The 19,337-nt window shown below is 36.4% G+C and overlaps 1 protein-coding gene across 2 annotated transcripts in view; it reads right to left on the reverse strand.

Moving 5' to 3' along the window:
• Window positions 1-19,337, reverse strand: part of Gucy1a2 (guanylate cyclase 1 soluble subunit alpha 2) — a 400,022-nt gene that overhangs the window by 101,894 nt on the left and 278,791 nt on the right. For both annotated transcript variants that reach the window (XM_087212146.1, XM_004856489.3), the window contains exon 7: window positions 7,088-7,242. In XM_087212146.1, coding sequence (XP_087068272.1) covers window positions 7,088-7,242 — 155 coding nt within the window. The remainder of the gene's footprint in view (window positions 1-7,087; window positions 7,243-19,337) is intronic.

The raw sequence follows: 19,337 nt of genomic DNA on the forward strand, positions 1-19,337 counted from the left end.
TACTACAAACATGCACTAATAAAAAATTACAATCTCCCATCTGTTCATCTCCCCTAGAGATATTATATAGGAATAGCTGTGTCTGATGGCAGGTTGTGCAATACAAGGATGACAGTTATCATTAAAATTCCACACTTTTCAGCACTGTTCATTTCCTCCTACAGCCAAAAATTCTACTGCTTCTTAAATACAGAAATATAATTCAGTCAATTCAGACCTGTAACAGTTGTCCCTCTTCAGGATTCTATATCTTTAGTTTTAAACAAAACTTCTTTAGAAGCCAAATACTCATTTTGTAAAAGTCCATTTTCTTCCTCAGATTTTGCTTATATAATTAATATGTTAAATAAAAGTTCTCAAGGACAGCGGGTAAAAGTAGAACAGGGGCTGTGTTTCTAGACTGATTTTCACCTTAAAATTTTCCTTTGTTGTAGGCAGAGTAATCATACCCCTCCCCTTCCACATCCTAATTCCTAAAACATGCAAGCATATTAGGTTACATGACAAAGAGGTAGCTAGCTCACCAATGAACTTTAAGAAAATATCCTAAATTCTACACTGGGCCATGAAATCCTTAAAAGTGGAAGAGGGAATAAGAAGAGTCAGAGAAAAAGAGATATGCCCATAGAAGAAAAGTCAGAGAGGGACACTATAATGGGCTTTGATGGCAGAGAAAAGGAAGCATGAAAAGAGACATGAAAGTGACCTATAGATGTGCAAAAGACAAGAAAGCACATTTTCTCCTAGGAAAGTATGTAATCCTGATGATATCTCGATTTTACCTGTGAGACCCATGTCAGTAAGATTTCTACTGATTTGTAAAATGATAAATTTGTGTTGTTGAAGCCAAAAGTAATTAATTAAGAAATAATTATATTTCTCTCTATATATCTGTATATTATACATATAAACAGATATGATTACTTGAGGTAATTATGTATCTCTGCTTAGCTTGCAGATTTTCCAAGAAAATAGCCAGTTTTTATCATAAGACTATGAGTTAAACAGTCATCAATAAGATTATTTTGTTAATAAAAATTTGTAGGAATGAACTGATCACTAGTTCAGCTGTGAGTCACAGCTCAAATTGCTTTTGGCCAATTTACCACTCATTCATTCCTTAGGATTTCCACAGGAGGTCTCTAATCAAGTAAACATACATTTTTCAACATGGCTAAGTTTATAAAATATGAGAATCAAGTGCCAGTATAAGATAGTGTCTTTCTTCGTGGAAAGAACAGGATGAAGCAATAAATGAATGTGCACTATGCTCCCTGTCATAAGAGATTAAAAACATGAGCTGGGCATGGTGATGCATGTCTATGATCCCAGCACTCTGGAGGCTGAAGCAGAAGGATTGCTGTGAGTTTGAGTCCAGCCTGGGCTTCATAGTGAGTTCAAGATCAGTCTGAACCACATAGTGAAATCTTGTCTCAAAAAGAAAAATAAATTATAAACATCACATTAAACCAAAATTAATTTTCTGAAATAGATACTCATTTTAAAGATGAGGAAACTTAGTACAAAGAAACTAAGTAGAGGCACTAAGTTCTTTTTGTTTTGTTTTGGAATTTTTTGCAGTACTAAGAATTGAAGCCAGGACCTTGTGCATGCTAGGCAAACACTCTACCATTAAGCTACATCCCCTGCGTGAGGCACTAAGTTTTAAAGACAGGATTCCAACCCAGATAGCTAACTCTGAGCTTGTGCACTTAACCACTGCCTTATTCTGCCCATCCCCTCATATGATAAGGTCCTTAAGTAGCAGAGTGAGAATGCAGCTTAGTTTTAGTAAAAAAAAAAAAAAAAGGGCCTTGCATAGTAGAGGCAAACAGGGATTCTTTAAAAATCTAATAGTTGATAAATTGCAAAATGAGAAATGCAAACATGTTTAAAAGTTAAGGAAAAATTCATACCAAGGGAATAAAGAGTCTTTCTACATTTTTGGTTTGCACATAGCACAGAAAAACAATTAACTCTGCTCAGGCAAATCATTCAATTATTCATGCCACTTCAGATTTTGCAGAAACCATATCCATACCCTTGATATAAGCTACTATTTCATTTTCCCAGATCAGCAGCATGATGTTAAGAAAAATGTGTGCATTATGTCCACTTTTTTTTTTTTTTTTTTTTTTTTTTGCTACTGGGGATCAAACTTGGGACCTTGTGCTTGTGAAGCAGGTAGCAGAACCACTGAGCTAAATCCCCAGTCTTATGTCCACTATTTTTAAATAGGGATGGCTAGGAACAAAAGTAAGTGTAAATTTCACTTCCACTGGAGAAAAATGAAAACATCAAACATGGAAAACTCAAAACAAAAAAAAAATCCAGATTTTTTTTTTTTGTTGAGAGAAAAAACTAGCAGTAAATTTCTTTAGGTGAAGAGGTGATGGTCCTTAGATGTTACTTCGTGCAGCCAGATGATTCCCCACATTTAATTTTTTTAAAAATTAGAACTATTAAATAAAAATTGTGGCCCTGACTTTAAAGACTTTATTCCTTTTTCCCACAATTAATTTTCAGGTAAACAACTTATAATGATTTAAACTCTATTAACCTTTAAGAAGTGCAATTATACTAGATGAAATGTAAAATAAACTTATATAATGACATAATTAAGAACATACTTTTTAAGAATTAAAGAGTAAAAGATTAGCCTAAGTGTTTATCAATAGAGAAGTAAATAAATATTAAAATATGGTATAGTCATACATTGAATATTATAAGGTAATTAAATGATGAGCTAGAGCAATATGTTTTATCACAAATATATCCTAAACCTATGAAATTTTGTTTAAAAGAAACCAAGGCTACAGAAAGAGTATATAGTAAAATACCACTTAAGCAAATTAAAATATGTAAAATAAAATTCTATGACTTGTGAATACATAAGTATAAAGTTAATATATAAAACACTGGATTTTGAATACCAAATTCACACGGACATTTGTCACAATAAAAGGAAAGGACATTTCCAAAGAAATGCTAATTCGTATTTCACATTGCCTTTTCATTCCCCATCTCTTGATCACCTTCCTTGTTTTGTACATGGTTGCAGTACATAATGTTTGCATTCCTTGTGTTGATTCTTTTATTTAAAAAGAGCTGAAGCAAAAATAGTAATAGTGAGACCATTTTAATTTTCAGCATTAGATTGCTATAGAAGTGTTTATTAATAAATTATTTTAATATTTCCAGTGAAGTGTACTCAAAATAAACTATTCAGAAAATTATTTCAATTTTTCATAATATCAAATTAATTCATTACCTAAAAACTATGACAGTCATATATTTTACTAAAATGAATATAAAAAACCTCTTGGAAGATTTCAAGATCACTAGGTATATAGAACGTTCTACAGGATTTAATTCAAGGGTGAAAACTGGAGATTTCAAGCTCCCATGAGTTCGATCCTCAGTTCTATTTCACAAGTTTATTTGCTTAAGGAATGGGCAATTTTGTCCGTTAGAAAATACTCCTGCAAAGTCAACTCTAGCATTTCACTTTGAGCATCCTACAAAAGTATGCTATATCTTTGTAGGTTTATAAATTGCCTGCCCAGTGTGTAATTAATAGAATTGCTTGTGGCTGAACTGTATAGACTAAGATAGAAGAAAACAACAATAAGTACTTAGGTACATCAGATCCAGCAAATGAAAACTCAGTCACACTGAGGTCATGTCCTTGAATTTTGAACTTAACTGTCTATAGAATTACCCAGGCCCAAGGTGCTTTTTTCTTTTTCTTTTTCTTTTTTTTTTTTTTGGATATCCTTTTATTGGTACATTTTAGGTGTACAACATAATGACATTCATCATTGGAGATATGCACCTTTACAAACTCTCTTGGTTCTTATTTTTCCCCCTTCCCGTACCCTCCCTTCAACCCCTCCATCCTTCCCTATTTACAAAGACTTTGTTTCCATTTTTTCATTTTCTCATATTAATTCCATTCCCCTCTGCTAAATGAATGAACATTCAGATGAAACTCTTAAGTGAAATAAACAGGACACACATGTGTAAATACCGAATAGTTTCTCTAGTGTGAGAAACTGAAAGTGTAAATAAGGACTAAAAGGTATAATAGATAATGTGAAATAGGAAGAAAAGGGGCAAAGGGGAGGGGGAAATGGGAGGGGTAGGGGAAAGGAAAGAGAGAGAGAGAGAAGGTGCTTTTTTCTTTAATGGTACACTGGATTAAAATGAATATCAAGACGTGGAATCCAACCACTGTGCTGAAGCATCGGAGACACATCAAAATAGCTAATGGTTGGGGCTCCAGGATCTCAGTAATAGCTATGCATTCCATCAGCAAAATGGTGATAAGAACACCTGCTCTCAATCATTGTATTGTTTGTCTCCTCCTACTTGCCAAACCCCTGCAACTATTCTCCTTTCTACAATCTTGGTAATCTTTTTAATGTACAAACCTAATCAAGTATTTCTTCTGTGTTCCCCATTGCTCCTAGGGTTGGATGTTACCCCCTTAACATGACTTGCCTGTTCTTGAAGGGCTAGCTTCAATTTATGTCTCCATCTTCATTGTAGCCCACTTCTTGCTCTGTTACGCTAATTCAGGGATACTGGCTTCCTTTAGTAGTCTATTTATAGTAACTGTTTACTCAGGTACATCTACCATCTAGTCTGTGATGATCTCCACAAGAACAGGGATCACATTTATGCTGTGCATTGTTACAGCCTTAAGTGCCTACTACAGTGTTCACAATATAGTAGCTGATTAACAAATACTTGTTAAAAGAAGGAAGAGGGAAGAAAATGGTTAAATTGAAAATAGACTGAATGTAAAAATATTTTATAAGGTGTCATTAAGAATTACACTATTGGGGTCATGAAAATATCTCTTAGAAATGATCCACATGGCAGTGTAACATGTCTATCTATGGCTCCATCTGATCTTTTTGGTAGAGGTTGGAGGACAACCACAGAACAAAATGCTTCCGTGTTGAAATTATTCAGTTCTTCAGACCTTATTGATCACTAAGGATCTTCACAAACTCAATGTGAAAAATACTAAGAAAACTCCAAATCAGCACCAGAGTACGCAGACCCTGTGTAGCTGGTCCTACATAACCACGCCCAGCCACAGTTATGATGTCTAAGCTCAGGGTGTGAACACTTCACATAGTTGGCGCATCCTTTACATATCATTTCCCATGGAAAATAAATACTAACACCATGATGGGAAATATTGTGACCACAGTAAGAGGATATGGGTGATGTCACTAATTTTTAGTAACTTTTTCTTACTCTACAGTCTAGAGAAGAAGGTGCCAGAATCATTGATCTTCCTGGAGAAGTTTCCAAAATTCAATTTGATATGCCAATTATTGATGCCTAGAATTGTGATAAGAAAACTGGAAGAAATTGAAAAGGAGAAAACTGTTACCAACATCCTAAAAATGTATATAGTTCTTAAGTTGGTGGATATAGTTCTTAAGAAGATGGATTCCTGGTAGCGTGGTCCAGAAGTTGTCTGTCAGGTTCCCTAAATCACTTGGACTCCTTAAATTGGCAAAAGGTTTGTGTTTTTTTCCAAAACAGTGATAGGAAGGTATTCAGTTACTTAAATTAGTTTAGCAAGAACTTTAAAAAAACATATTTTCATTTTCAACTTTCTCTCAATTTTACATGTATAATTTCAGTTCCTTTCCCCTCTGTTCCTCAGGAATCTGGACATACATATCTTTCTTCTCAAAGATTTTAAATTTCCTTTCATTGGATGTGGCATCAGAAGAGTCAAAATATCACCATTTTATTTGCTATTATAATCAAATTTTATGATTTTTATTTTCAAAGTTTCTATTTTTGGTAATCACTTTAATAAAAGTAAATCGTTGCTATTTCTATTTAACAATATTTCAATATGATTTCTAAGTCATCAAAAATAGTAGTAATGAAATAGCTTGCACACCACTGCCTACTCTAAAGCTGAGGTCAGAGACAAGGTAAGAGATTTTCATATAGCTCTCTGCCATTTATTCTAAAGAGGTTTATCTTATTGAGCATTTATTTATTAATTCAATAAATATCTACAAAATGCTTATTGAATGTTAAACATTTTTTCCTAAGCCCTTCGGATATAATGATGAGGAAAACCAGATATGAGTTTCTGCCTCCATAGAGTTTTATATTCAGTAGGAGAGATGACATCTATCAGACACAGAATAAGGATGAGTTTAAAAGACAAATATGTGCAGCACTGTCAAAGAGGACCTTACAAATAAATAGTTCAAAGTTTTACTCTGTATTTAGTGAAGGACCCTAGTTAGCAAGACAGACTCCATATTGCTGCTTGACCCACCTGCCTGCCCTTTAGATGAACTCAGAAGGAGGAAGCTTAGAAACCTCCTCCCCTTAGAGAGTCTCTTGGAAGCAACAATTAATCAACTATTGTTTTACAAATGTTCTAACGACAGGGCGTTCAGCTTCTGTAACTTTCGCTTGCTTTACTAGCTCTATTCTATAGGGGGTCCTAGAAACTGCTGGCCTCAAAGGTGTATAAAACATGTTAATCGCCCCCAGTCGGGAGGGACTCCAGTCCGATGCTCGGCTCTGGTCCAGGCCAGTAATAAACTCCTGTGTGGATTTAATATCGGTCTCTGGTTGGTTCTTTCTCGCTGGGTGCAACATTTAGTATACATTTAACTTTAGATTTCTTGTTTATATTCACCATTCAAAAGAATAAAAACAGAGGCACTAACTTTTCTATCTTTTTCCTTTGATTTTTATAAATGATGAGCATTTTGAAATATTGGATTTGTAGAATAAAGCAGCCCCTTACATGTGCTGTTCTGTATTTTAAACAGATATATCAGAGAAGGACAGAGACTGTGGGAAATTGCAAACCTATGTTTATCTCTCAGTCAAGTCAGATTTTGCATGCATTCTCTTAAGGTGCAAATAAAAGTTTGTATCACAATTACTATGTTTCAGGCTGGGCAAATTTACTCATCACATCTTGGAGAATGACAGGATCAGGAAAGAGAACAGGGTCTCACAAATGACAGGATATCAGTTCAAGTCAATGAAAAAAACATTAAGGAAGAGGTCAGAGGACACTTACTGGTAGGTGGTCGGGCTGACATTGATGCGCCTAGGGTGGCTTCCTGATTCGAACTTGCTTGCCAGAGTGACATTATTTCCAAAGAGGCAGTATCGAGGCATCCTCACCCCGACAACACCAGCCAGCACAGAGCCCGAGTGAATGCCTATCCTCATCTAAAAGAAGGAAAAAGAAAAGAATGAAAAAGGAAAAAAACCATATTTGTTTCCATTTAGTATGCAATTATTTTAATGGGAAATACTGCTAATTATTAAATAATTAAATTAAGAGCTCCTAAAAAATTGAAACTGAGTCTTGGTCATTTTGTGAGCCTATATAGTGCTCAATCAACATAAATGTGAGATGAATGAACAGGTTAATTATACAAATACAATTCACTGCATAAATCTGTTTCTGTTACAGGTTCAATCAGCTTTTATTTGTATATAATATGCTTTAATAGACAAGAATATATATTCCTCCATTATTCTCACTCCAGTTATTCTTATAGAAAGCCCTATTTTTCTCTTCATAGCATTAAACATAACAGTAAATTAATATTTGTATTCCTGTATATTTTATTTAAGTATTAGGTTTTCCCATGAGAGAAGGTTGTATGCCTATTTTCTGACTGCTGAATATTCAGCAGCTAGAATTTAACACCTAAAGCAAAGCAGGCACTCAATATTAAGTGATGAAAATAGCATAAATTGCCTGAATTCCTCAACATATTATTAAAACAGAGTTACAGATAATTCAATCTCAGAGTCAGCCAAGTCATTCACTGAAATGACGAAAAGTAAATTAACCACTGTGTGTTTACTATCTTAGAATCCGATAAAAATTAGTTTGGCCCATGGCATGAAGTTGCCCTCAACATGCAGTTGATATACACTCAAATGGGATCAGTAATGAAGTTTTGCTGTCTACACCGGAAGTACTGAAGCTAGTGAGGAAAGAGTAGGAGACAATATCCCTAGTTCTAAGGCAATACAGGAAGACCCTCACAGAGCGGCAGATCTGACCCCTAGATATATAACAGGAAGGCCAACTGTCACCCCTTCACTGCCGTGTCCTCCTTGCCACTATAGTTGTGAGGCCAGAGCCACTCTAGATCAGTGGTGGTGGACCTATGTCACTTGTGTTGTTGTGTTTTTCTTTTAAAATAAAAGATGTTAATGCATAAGTTGTGTTTTCTAAACTAAAACCTCAGTATTCAGATTTAATTGCAGTGTTGGCAGTTTGGGATAAAGAAGTGGGTTTGAGGTTGCCATTTGGGCACTAGTCTTCAAAAGGTTTGCCATCCCTGTTCTAGATCAATCCTTGTTATAGGACTGGAGACTTCTGCATATGTCAGATAGGTAAGTAAGGTGGGTTGAAATGAACATGATTTAGCCAAAGCTCCCAGGTGCCTCATTTACTTTTTAAACATTATAAAATTTATTTAGAAAGTAGATATGGTAGGAAGAGCTAAAATACTCTAGAAAAAGAAAAAAATTAAATACCTGTCCTGCCAGATATCATGTTTTAGTATAAACATATTTAGTTAATGTATGAATATCACTATATAGAGAAATAGACTAATGAAATGGTCCACAAAGTCTTCCATGCAAGGAGCAGTGGAGGTGCTAGATATGTGAAATCTATAAGTTAGCACTTCACACCAGCAAGAAAAAGATGCCCTTTCAGTTAGAATGTTCTTGATCGACTCTGCCTTCATGTAGAAACAAATTTCAAGTAAACTGAAGATCTTAATGTGTAGGCATAAATTCATAGCTTTAAAAAGAATTGCACTAACTAAAGAATGGTCAATCTGCAGTATTACTGAAATGTAAAAACCCAAACACTTAATAAAAACATAGCCCCACTGGATATGGTGATGCATTTCTGTAATCTCAGCACTCTGGAAGACTGAAGCAGGAGGATGGCAAATTGAAGCCCAGCCTGAGCAACTTAGCAATTTAGTGAGACGCGGTCTTTAAACGAGGGGTGGGGGCGGGGGGATGTAGCTCAGTGCAAAGGTCCTGGGTTCAATCGACAGTACCAAAATGTGAAAAATAAAAGTCTTAAACAGTTAGATTCCTGGAATGTGGCAATGGTATACACTTCAATAGTTTAGAGCACAGTTAGCAGAAATCTAGCTATTTTTGCAGTATTTTCTCCTGAAAGGATGATGAAATATTATTACTGAGGAAAAACTTAGATATACACTTTAGCTTCACTTTCTCCTAGTTGATTTAAAAGTTAATAATTTTAGGCCTGGGGTATAGTTCAGTGGTACAGCACTTTTATAACATAACACGAGACTCTGGGTTCTATCTACAGCCACATGAAAAAAAAATCACTAATTTTGGAGGACATACAGATGAATAATACACTATCTGTTTCTTACTAGCCTTTGTGTAGATAGCACCTCTGTCATTTGGGTTAAATAATAAGGGTTGCCTAAGTTAAGTTTCAGGTACTTGACCTTGCTTTGCTGAAAATATTGAGTTTTCACTTGAGCTTGCAGATGTCTGATGGGTGAATGGAATGGGATGAAAAGGCTTGGCATATTTGCCTTTACAGTGTGTCTTTCTCCTTTGTTGCCTTAACTTTTGGGTGAAGACAGTCATCAACTGCCAGGATCAAAAATATAAGAACATGAAAGGGAGTGAAAGAGAGGACCCTGGAGTACCTAGAAGATCTCTGTCTATTATTATAATAGACGAGCATTCTTCCCTTTTATTAGCCTGGATCTCCCTCATTATTCCTTTCCTATATTTGTGACTTCTCAATTCCCTAAGGTTGAGAGGCTCTTTTGGCAGCAAAGCTCCCACTTCTCCATTCCTTGGCTGCTGAATAAAGCTCTTCTCCCTCCCTCAAAAAAAAAAAAAAACAAACCTTTAATTAATTTGTCTCTCATATCAGTTCCTAGATCAATGTTATGGATTGTCAAGTAGCTCTGTACCCCTCTAGTCCTTTTTATTATGCTCCTCCCCCATGTCTTGGCATACACCCATGTTCCAGATCATGGAATGTGGGGAGATAGATGGCAAAAGTCCAGCATAAGGCTCATGAAGTAGTCATTTGTTATGATTTTCATTTCTTTGTGCAGGTACAGACTGCATATGGTATCATTTTCCTTCTGCTGGAATGACTTAACATTTCTACACTGTAAGTTCACTGACAAAAAATTCTTTCAGCTTTTGCATGTTTAAAAAGAAATCTTTATTCTGCCTTTGCATTTGAAAGATATTTTGACTGAATATAGAATTCTAGATTTACAGGGGTTTTTTTTGTTTTGTTTCTTCTTTGCTTGTTTGTTCATTTGTTTTTCCTTTCTGTACTTTAAACACATTGCTCCACTATCTCCAACTTGCATTGGTGCTGATGAGAAATTGTCAGTCATATTTATTTAATTGCTCTATACCTAACATCTTTTTACTCTGATTGCTTTTAAGTGTTTCTTCTATTGCTAGTTTTAAGTAATTTGGTTATTATTTCCCTTGTTGAACTCATTATATTTCTTGTGCTCTTGCTTCTCTTGGTTCCTTCCACAAAAATTTGATGAATGAATCTGTAGTTTGCACTAAAATTAGAAATTTGTAGACATTTTAAGATTTTTTTCTGTACACACCTCCCTCTCAGAGACTAAAACCATGTTTGTTGGGATGCTTGAATTTTTTCCCAAAAGTCTCTGAGGATATATTGATTTAAAATAATTTTTTCTCTGTTTCTGTTTATTTTTGGATTTCTACATACTTTCAAATTGGCTAATCTTTTCTTTTGCAATGTCTAGAAACTGTTAATCACAACCAGTGTATTTTGCATTATAGATATTGTAATTTTATTCTCTAAAAGTTAAATGTAGGATGTTTTAATGTGTAGGTATCAATTTAACATTTGAGCATTTGGAATATAGCTAAAATAACTGTTTAAATACTGTTGTATGCTAATTCTATGTTGGTTTTCCACTCTGTGTCAAAAGTTTTGATGGATTGATTTTTCTCCTCTTTTCAGCATTACTTCATGTTTAGTAATTTTTTTGTATTAAATTCTTTTATTGGTACATTGTAGGTATACAACACAATTACATTTCTCATTGGGAATTGTACCTTTACATAATGCATCTTGGTTCTTATTTTTTCCCCATTCCTAGCCCTCCCTTCATGCCCTCCACCCTTCCCTATTTCCAAAGACTTTATTTCCATTTTTTCCATTTCTCATCATTTTTCCTTTTCCTTCTTTCCTTTCCCCTGCCACTCCCACTACCCCTACTCCTTTGGACCTTTACTTCCTATTTTACATTATCGATTGTTCATTCTAATCATTGGTATATTTTAGGTATACAATATAATGACATACATCATTGGAAATTTGCACGTTTACATAGTCTCTCTTGGTTCTTATTTTTCACCCTTGCCCAGCCCTCCCTTCAACCCCTCCATTCCTCCCTATTTACAAAGATTTTGTTCCTATTTTTTCATTTCTTCATATTAATTCCATTCCCTTTTGTCCTTTCCCCTAGCCCTCCCACTTCCTTCCCCTTTGCCCCTTTTCTTCCTATTTCACATTACTTTTATACATTTAGTCCTTCTTTACACTTTCACTTTCTCACACCAGAGAAACTATTCGGTATTTACACATGTGTGTCCTATTTATTTCACTTAAGAGTATCACCTCAATGTGCATCCACTTAGCTATAAATGTCTCTAATTTCTCATTTTTTATGGCTGAGTAGTACTCCATTTTATTAAAAAACAACATTTTCTTGATCCAGCCTCCAGTTGATGGGCATTTGGGCTGTTTCCAAGTTTTAGCTATTACAAACTGTGCTGCTATGAACATGGGTGCACATATATCACTGTGGTATGATTCTTTTAACTCTTTGGGGAAGATCCCCAGCAGTGGAATAGTGGGGTCAAATGGGACTTCCAGTCCTAGTTCTTTGAGGTATCTCCATACTGATTTCCACAGTGATTGCACCAGTCTACACTCCCACCAGCAGTGGAGCAGGGTTCCTCTTTCCGCACAGCCCCACCAGCATTTGTTATTGGTTGATTTCATGATAGCAGCCATTCTTTCTGGAGTGAAGTGGAGTCTCAGCGTCGTTTTCATTAGCATCTCTCAAATGATCAGTTATATTGAACATTTTTTCATGTATTTATTTACTATTTCTACTTCTTTGTCTGAGAAATGTCTGTTCATTTCAGATGCCCATTTTTGGATTGGGTCTTTAAATTTGGGAGGTCTGATCTTTTTAAGTTCTTTATAGATTCGAGACAGTAGATCTTTGTCTGAGGAAGAGCAGGTGAGGATTTTTTCCCACACTGTGGGTTGTCTCTTCACACTGCTGGTGGTTTCTCTTGCTGTGCAGAAGCTTTTTAATAAGAAAAGATCCCACTTGTTGATTGTTTGTGCTAGTTCATGGGTGACTGAGGTTTTGTTCATAAAATCTTTTCCTACACCTATGTCTTCAAGGGATCTACCTAACCTCTGTTCCAACTGGTTCAGAGTTTCTATTTTAATATTTAGATCTTTAATCCATTTTGATTTTAGTTTAGTGCATGGTGAGAGATACAGGTCTAGTTTTAATCTTTGGCAAGTTGAAGCCCAATTTCTCCAGCACCATTTCTTAAAGAGGCTATCTTTCCTCCAGTGAGGGTGTTTGGCTCCTTTGTCGAAGATGAGATGGCTGAGTGATTCTGGCATTGTTTCTGCATCTTCTAATCTGTCCAACTGGTCCTCAAGTCTGTTTCTTTGCCAGTACAATGCTGTTTTTATCACAGTAGCTTTGTAGTATAGTTGCAGGTTGGGGATTGTGATACCCCCTGCCATGTCTCTGTTACCTAGAATTGCTTTCGCTATTCTGGGTCTCTTCTTGCTCCAAATGAATTTTTGGATTGTTTTCTCAAGGTCTATGAAGCATGCTGCTGGGATCTCAATTGGAATTGCATTGAATCTATATAGCAGTTTTGGAAGTATGGCCATTTTCACTAGATTAATCCTTCCTACCCAGGAACAGGGGATGTCTGTCCATTTTCTGATATCATCTTCAATCTCTCTTTTCAGAGTGCCATAGTTTTCAGAGAAGAGGTTTTTGAATTCTTTCTTTAGGATGATTCCTAGGTATTTCAGTTTTTTGGATGCTATTGTGAAAGGAATTATTTGTCCTATTTCTCTCTCAGTGAGTCTGTCATTGGTGTAGAGGAAAGCTATTGATTTTTGTGTGTTGCCCTTGTAACCAGCTACTTGACTGAATTTGGTTATTAAGTCTAGAAGACTTTTGGTGGAGTTCTTGGGGTCTTCTATATAGAATATCATATCATCTGCAAATAATGACAATTTGACTTCTTCATTTCCTATCTTTATTCCTTTTATTTCTTTCTCCTGTCTAGTTGCCGTGGCTAATGTTTCCAGAACTATATTGAACAAGAGTGGTGATAGTGGACATCCTTGTCTTGTTCCTGATTTTAGTGTGAAGGATTTCAGTTTGTGACCATTTAGTATGATATTGGCTGTTGGTTTTTCATAGATGGCTTCTATCAGTTTGAGGTAGAGGCCATTTATTCCAATTTTTTGTAGGGTTTTTATCATAAATGCATGTTGGATTTTGTCAAATGCTTTTTCTGTGTCTATGGAGATAATCATATGGTTTTTGTCCTTGGCTCTATTGATATAGTGTATTACATTGATTGATTTTTGTATATTAAACCATCCCTGCATCCCTGGGATGAATCCCACTTGATCAGGGTGTATGATCTTCTTGATGATCTTCTGCATTCTGTTTGCTATTATCTCATTAAGGATTTTTGCATCTATGTTCATTAGTGAGATTGGCCTATAGTTCTCTTTTTCAGTTCAGTCTTTCTCTGCTTTGGGGATCAAGGTACTGCTTGCTTCCAGGAATGAATTTGGGAGTATTGCTTCCCTTTCAATTTCATTGAAGAGTTTAAACAGTAATGACAGCAGTTCCTCTCTAAATGTCTTGTAGAATTCAGCAGTGAAGCCATCAGGGCCCGGGCTTTTCTTAGTTGATAAGTTTTTAATTACATTTTCAATTTCAGTGGTTGATACTGGGTTGTTCAGAATTTTTAGATCTTCTTTGTTCAACTTTGGTAATTCATATGTATCTAGGAATCTGTTCATTTCTTCTGTGTTGTCCATCTTATTGGCCTATAGGTTCTGGAAATGGGTATTGATCCTCTGGATTTCTGCTGGGTCTGTTGTAATTTCACCCTTTTCATTCCTAATTGCATGGAAATGGGCCTTTTCTTTCCTTTTTCTGATAAGGTTGGCTAAGGGTTTGTGAATTTGGTTGATTCTTTCGAAGAACCAACTCTTGGCTTCATTGATTTTTTGTATCGTTCTCTTAGTCTCCATTGCATTGATTTCTCCTCTGATCTTTATAATTTCCTTCCTTGTATGAGCTCTGGGGTTGCCCTGCTCTTCTTTTTCTAGAAGCTTGAGGTTCAGCATCAGGTTGTTTAATTGGGCTTGTTCTGTTTTCCTATTATGCATATTCACTGCTATGAATTTCCCTCTTAAGACTGCTTTCATTGTGTCCCATAGATTCCGATATGTTGTATTGTCATTGTCATTTAATTGAAGGAACTGTCTGATTTCTTCTTTAATTTCCTCTGTGACCCATTGGTGGTTATTCAGAAGTGTGTTGTTCAATTTCCATGTGTTTATGAAATTTTTCGAGTTTCTTTTGGTATGGATCTCCAATTTCATCGGACTATGGTCTGATAATATACAGGGGATAACTTCAATTCTTTGCACTTACTTAAACATGTTCTATGTGTGATTATGTGGTCTATTTTTGAAAATGACCCATGTGCAGCTGAGAAGAATGTGTATTCTGATTTTGTGGGGTGGAAGACTCTGTAAACATCTGTTAAGTTCATTTATTCAACAGTTCAATTGAGTTCTAGTATTTCATTACTTATTTTTAGTCTAGTTGATCTATCTATTTGTGACAGTGGGGTGTTGAGGTCCCCCACTACAATTGTATTAGTGCATATATGACTTTTCATGTCCATTAGTATTTGTTTTATATAATTGGGTGCACTAGTGTTTGGTGTATAGATATTTATGATTGTCATCTCTTCCTCTTGGATTCTTCCCTTTACAAGGATGTAGTGTCCTTCTTCATCTCTCTTAATCAGTGTTGGTTTGAAATCTATTTGATCTGCAAAGAGGATAGCTACTCCTGCTTTTTTTTGGGTTCCTGTCACATGGAGCATTGTTTTCCACCCTTTAACTTTCAGTCTATGAGTTTCCTTTTGAAGTAAGTGTGTTTCTTGTATGCAGCATATTGTTGGATTTTGCTTCTTGACCCGTTCTGACAGTCTATTTCTTTTGATTGGTGAATTGAGACCATTAACATTGATGGTTATAACTGAAACATATTGACTTGTCATTGCCATGACTTTTTCTTTTTGCTGGGTTCTCCCCCTTTACATTTAATTTCTTGTCATGCCAGATGGGTTCATTCTGCTTTGCTTTCTGGGCTTGTGATCCTCAGTGTCTGTTCCTAGGATATTGTGTAAAATTCTTTGGAGTGCTGGTTTGGCATGCACGAAGTTCCTAAGGCGCTCTTTGTCATGAAGTGTCTTATTTCTCCATCCATTTTGAAAGATAGTTTTGCAGGGTACATCAATCTGGGTTGGAGGCTGTTTTCTTTTAGGGCTTGGAATATTTCACTCCAAGCTCTTCTTGCCTTGATGGTTTGTGTTGAGAAGTCTGCTGTGATTCTGATGGGCTTTCCTTTGTATGTGATTTGTTTCTTTTCTCTGGCTGCTTGGAGAACTTTGTTCTTCTGTTGTGTTTCTGGAATCTTAATAATTATATGCCTATGTGTAGATTTTTTTTGATCAAGGCTATTTGGAGTCCTATATGCCTCACTTATCTGTATGTCAAGCTCTTTTCCCCTGCTTGGGAAGTTTTCTGCCATTATTTCTGTGAAGAGATTTTTTATGTCATCTGCACTCTCTCCTTTCCTTCATTGAGCCCAATCAGTCTTATGTTATTCTTCTTTGCATCATCTAGCAGCTGCTGGATTGATTTCTCATGTTCCCTTATAATTTTGAAGCAATTTTTCTTTTCCTGGTCACTAACTGCAATCTTATCTTCTATATCTCAAATTCTGTCCTCACATTGGCTCATTCTGCTGTGTAGACTTTCAGTGGAGTTTTTCATGTCCTGGAAATCTATTTGCATCTGTTTTATGGATTCCATTTGTTTCTTATGTTGGGATTCCATCATGTTCCTGAGCTCCTCTCTAGATTTATTAATCATGTCTTGCACTAGGGGCACAATTTCTCCTGTTATCTGAGAAATTATTTCTGATTTCATTTTTTCCAGATCCCCTTTTGTTGCCAGTTCATTGGGTCCAGGTGGTTGAGTATCAGAGTGTTCCATCTCATTTCCCTTTGGGGTTGCTGTAGGTGATCTGAAAGTCTGGTTTTGAGACTTATTTTCATGTTTTCTCATTTCGACTGGGGTGGGGGGCTGTTAGTGCCTGCACGGATTACCTCCTCTGAGCTGAGAGAGGTGGGACAGGGGCCGGGAGCAGCGGTAGGGATGGTGACCCAAAAGCCCTTTCCTGTGGGCTGGGAGCAGCAGGAGGGATGGTGGCCAGGAAGCCCCTTCCTCTGGACCAGGAGCAGTGGGATGGTGGCTCAGAAGCCCCTACCTCTGGGCCAGGAACAGTGGGACTCAGTACCTTGGTCTGGTGGTCTGGTTTCCTCTGCGTCTTTGTAGTGTGGAACCAGGTGGCTGCCTGTCTGCAGCGGGGTGATTCAGCGTCTTCCGTGAGACTCAGGACCTCATTAGGGCATGCACAGACCTTCCTGTGTGTAGCGGGCTGATTCAGTGTATTCTGCGCGACTGGGGACCTCTGTTGGGCGTGGCCAAACCTGCCTGTCTGCAGCGGGCTGATTCAGTTTGTTCTGTGTGACTCAGGACCTCGGTAGGGCATGGGCAGACCTGCCTGTCTGCAGCGGGGTCATTTGGCGTCTGCAGCGGGGTCATTTGGCATCTTCCGCGTGACTCCATGTTTAGTAATTTTTTATTGGATGTAAGACAGCATAAATTTGACTTTGTTGAGTATTTGATATTTTTATATTCTCCTAAATATTCTTGACCTTTTTTCTGGGATGCAGTTAAATTACTTAGAAACAGTTTGTTCCTTTCAAATCTTGATTTTAAGATTTTTTAGGCAAGTCTAGAGCAGTGTTTCATAAAGGGCTGCCTTATTATTGTCTATCATTAAGGCAAGAACCTTTTCAATACTCTCCTCAATGTAAATTTATGAACTTTTCCAGTTTGCCTGAAGGAAATAGACATTCTTTTCACCCAAGACCTATATGACAGTCAGGTATTTTTTTCCTTTAACGGCATTGGATGTCCTCTCCCCACCCCCCACCCCCACCCCCAACCCCTGCCCCCTGCCCCAGGGCTCAGGTAGTTTCCTCACATTCATGCACTAACCAATACTCTGCAGAGTACATGAGGCCCCTTGTAAGATCTCAGATGGCCTTTGTAAAACTCTGGTGTCTCTGATATTCTACATGCAACCTCTAGCCTCCTTGGGCTCCCCAGCTGCTCAGCTCTATCTCTTCAGCAAAAGACAGCAAATTGTCTAAAAATTAGGTTGATTTCTGATGAAGATTGTCAGTTTCAGCTGAAGGGAAAAATGCAGAAAGTCGGTATTCCTTTCAAACAAGATAAGTGTAAAAGTATCTTTCCCTAAAATTAGTAACAAACCCTTTCACATTATATTCCTTTGAGTTTCTGTATTTTCAGAAAGTTTATTTCTATTGTTACTTTATATGACTGTCACTTTGGGCCTGGGATTACTACTGTGATTTTTTTTATTACTATATTGGTACATTTAAGGTATACAATATAATGACATTCATCATTGGAAATTTGCACCTTTACATAATCCATCTTGGTTTCTTATTTTTCCCCATTCTCTTACCCCTCCACCCCTCCCTATCTACAAAGACTTTGTTTCCAGTTTTACTTTTTCTCATATTAATCTTTTTAAGCAGAAGAACAGGAGTGAATCTCTGGTTAACAAATTTCATGGCCTCTCTAGTCTGTGCTTTCTGTCTGAGAAAGACTCCACATTCCACATCAAAGATGTAGATTACATATGTAGTTCTACCTCTGATTCCTTTAAAAACATGTGAGGCATTTAAAAAATCATCAGTTCAAGAATTCTTATAACTTGAGAATGGTGATTGAAAACCCTGATATTCTTAGGCAGAGTGGAGGAAAAAATTTCCACTAAGACAAAGAATTTCTTAGACAACCACAACTAAAAAGTGTACCAGAGTTTCAACAACAACAACACCAAAAAAAGTCCAGATCCACTGTAACTTTCTTTACCAATAATGGGAATGATTTGGAGAATTATTTAGTCTAGGAAGTAAAAAGAGATCACTGGAAACTTAAAAGCTGAATCATCAGACTCAGATTTCTTTTGACAACTGAGATTTCCCAGGAATTGTGGCCTATATAAAGAAGTCACTGATTGCCCTATTCAGAATGTGCCGAGAGCATTTATAAGTTAGATGAAATAGGGAGATATATTTAACCATCAATGGAGGGTTTAGATTCATTTTGGCAAAATTTGAGTGTATTTAAATGGGCTAACCAAGAAGTCACATCTGAACCCATCTAGCCAGTGTGCCTTAGGTCAAGATTTATTTGCACTAAACCGATGGCTCTCAACTGAGACCATTATACCCCTTGACAAACATTTGGCAGTGTCTGGATTTTGGCTATTAGCATCTATATAATAGAATTAGAAATTCGTAGGGCAGCTTCTCCACAATAAAGAATATTCCAGCTCAAAACACCAATAGTGACAAGACTGAGTAACCCTACATAAAACATACCTCTGGCAACCTACAAACACTTAGAAAACTAGCATGAACCAAAATATAAATGTTTTAATCAGATTAAAGCTTTGGTGAAACACATTAGACAGTAGTTTTAAGAAAGAGGGTTCATAAAAAAGAGAGTTCATAAACAGTGTTTGTTGTAGATACTTACAGAAAAACACAGTAACTTTTTGATATATCCTCAGGTTAGGATATCTATTATTCTATCTCCAGATGCAGGAATGGGTCAATCTCTAGCCTTCAGTGAATAACACAATACAAAACTCTGGGACATATCAAAATCCCTCATTGCTAATAGATTCAGTTATTTGTATAGTATTCTGCTCATTATTTATCAACTGGAGTTCATAAGCAATTTTTTAAAATTC

This window comes from Heterocephalus glaber, unplaced genomic scaffold, assembly GCF_053883595.1.
Source record: "Heterocephalus glaber isolate CG9 unplaced genomic scaffold, H.glaber_assembly_v1.0 deba00001429, whole genome shotgun sequence".
Lineage (NCBI taxonomy): Eukaryota > Metazoa > Chordata > Mammalia > Rodentia > Bathyergidae > Heterocephalus > Heterocephalus glaber.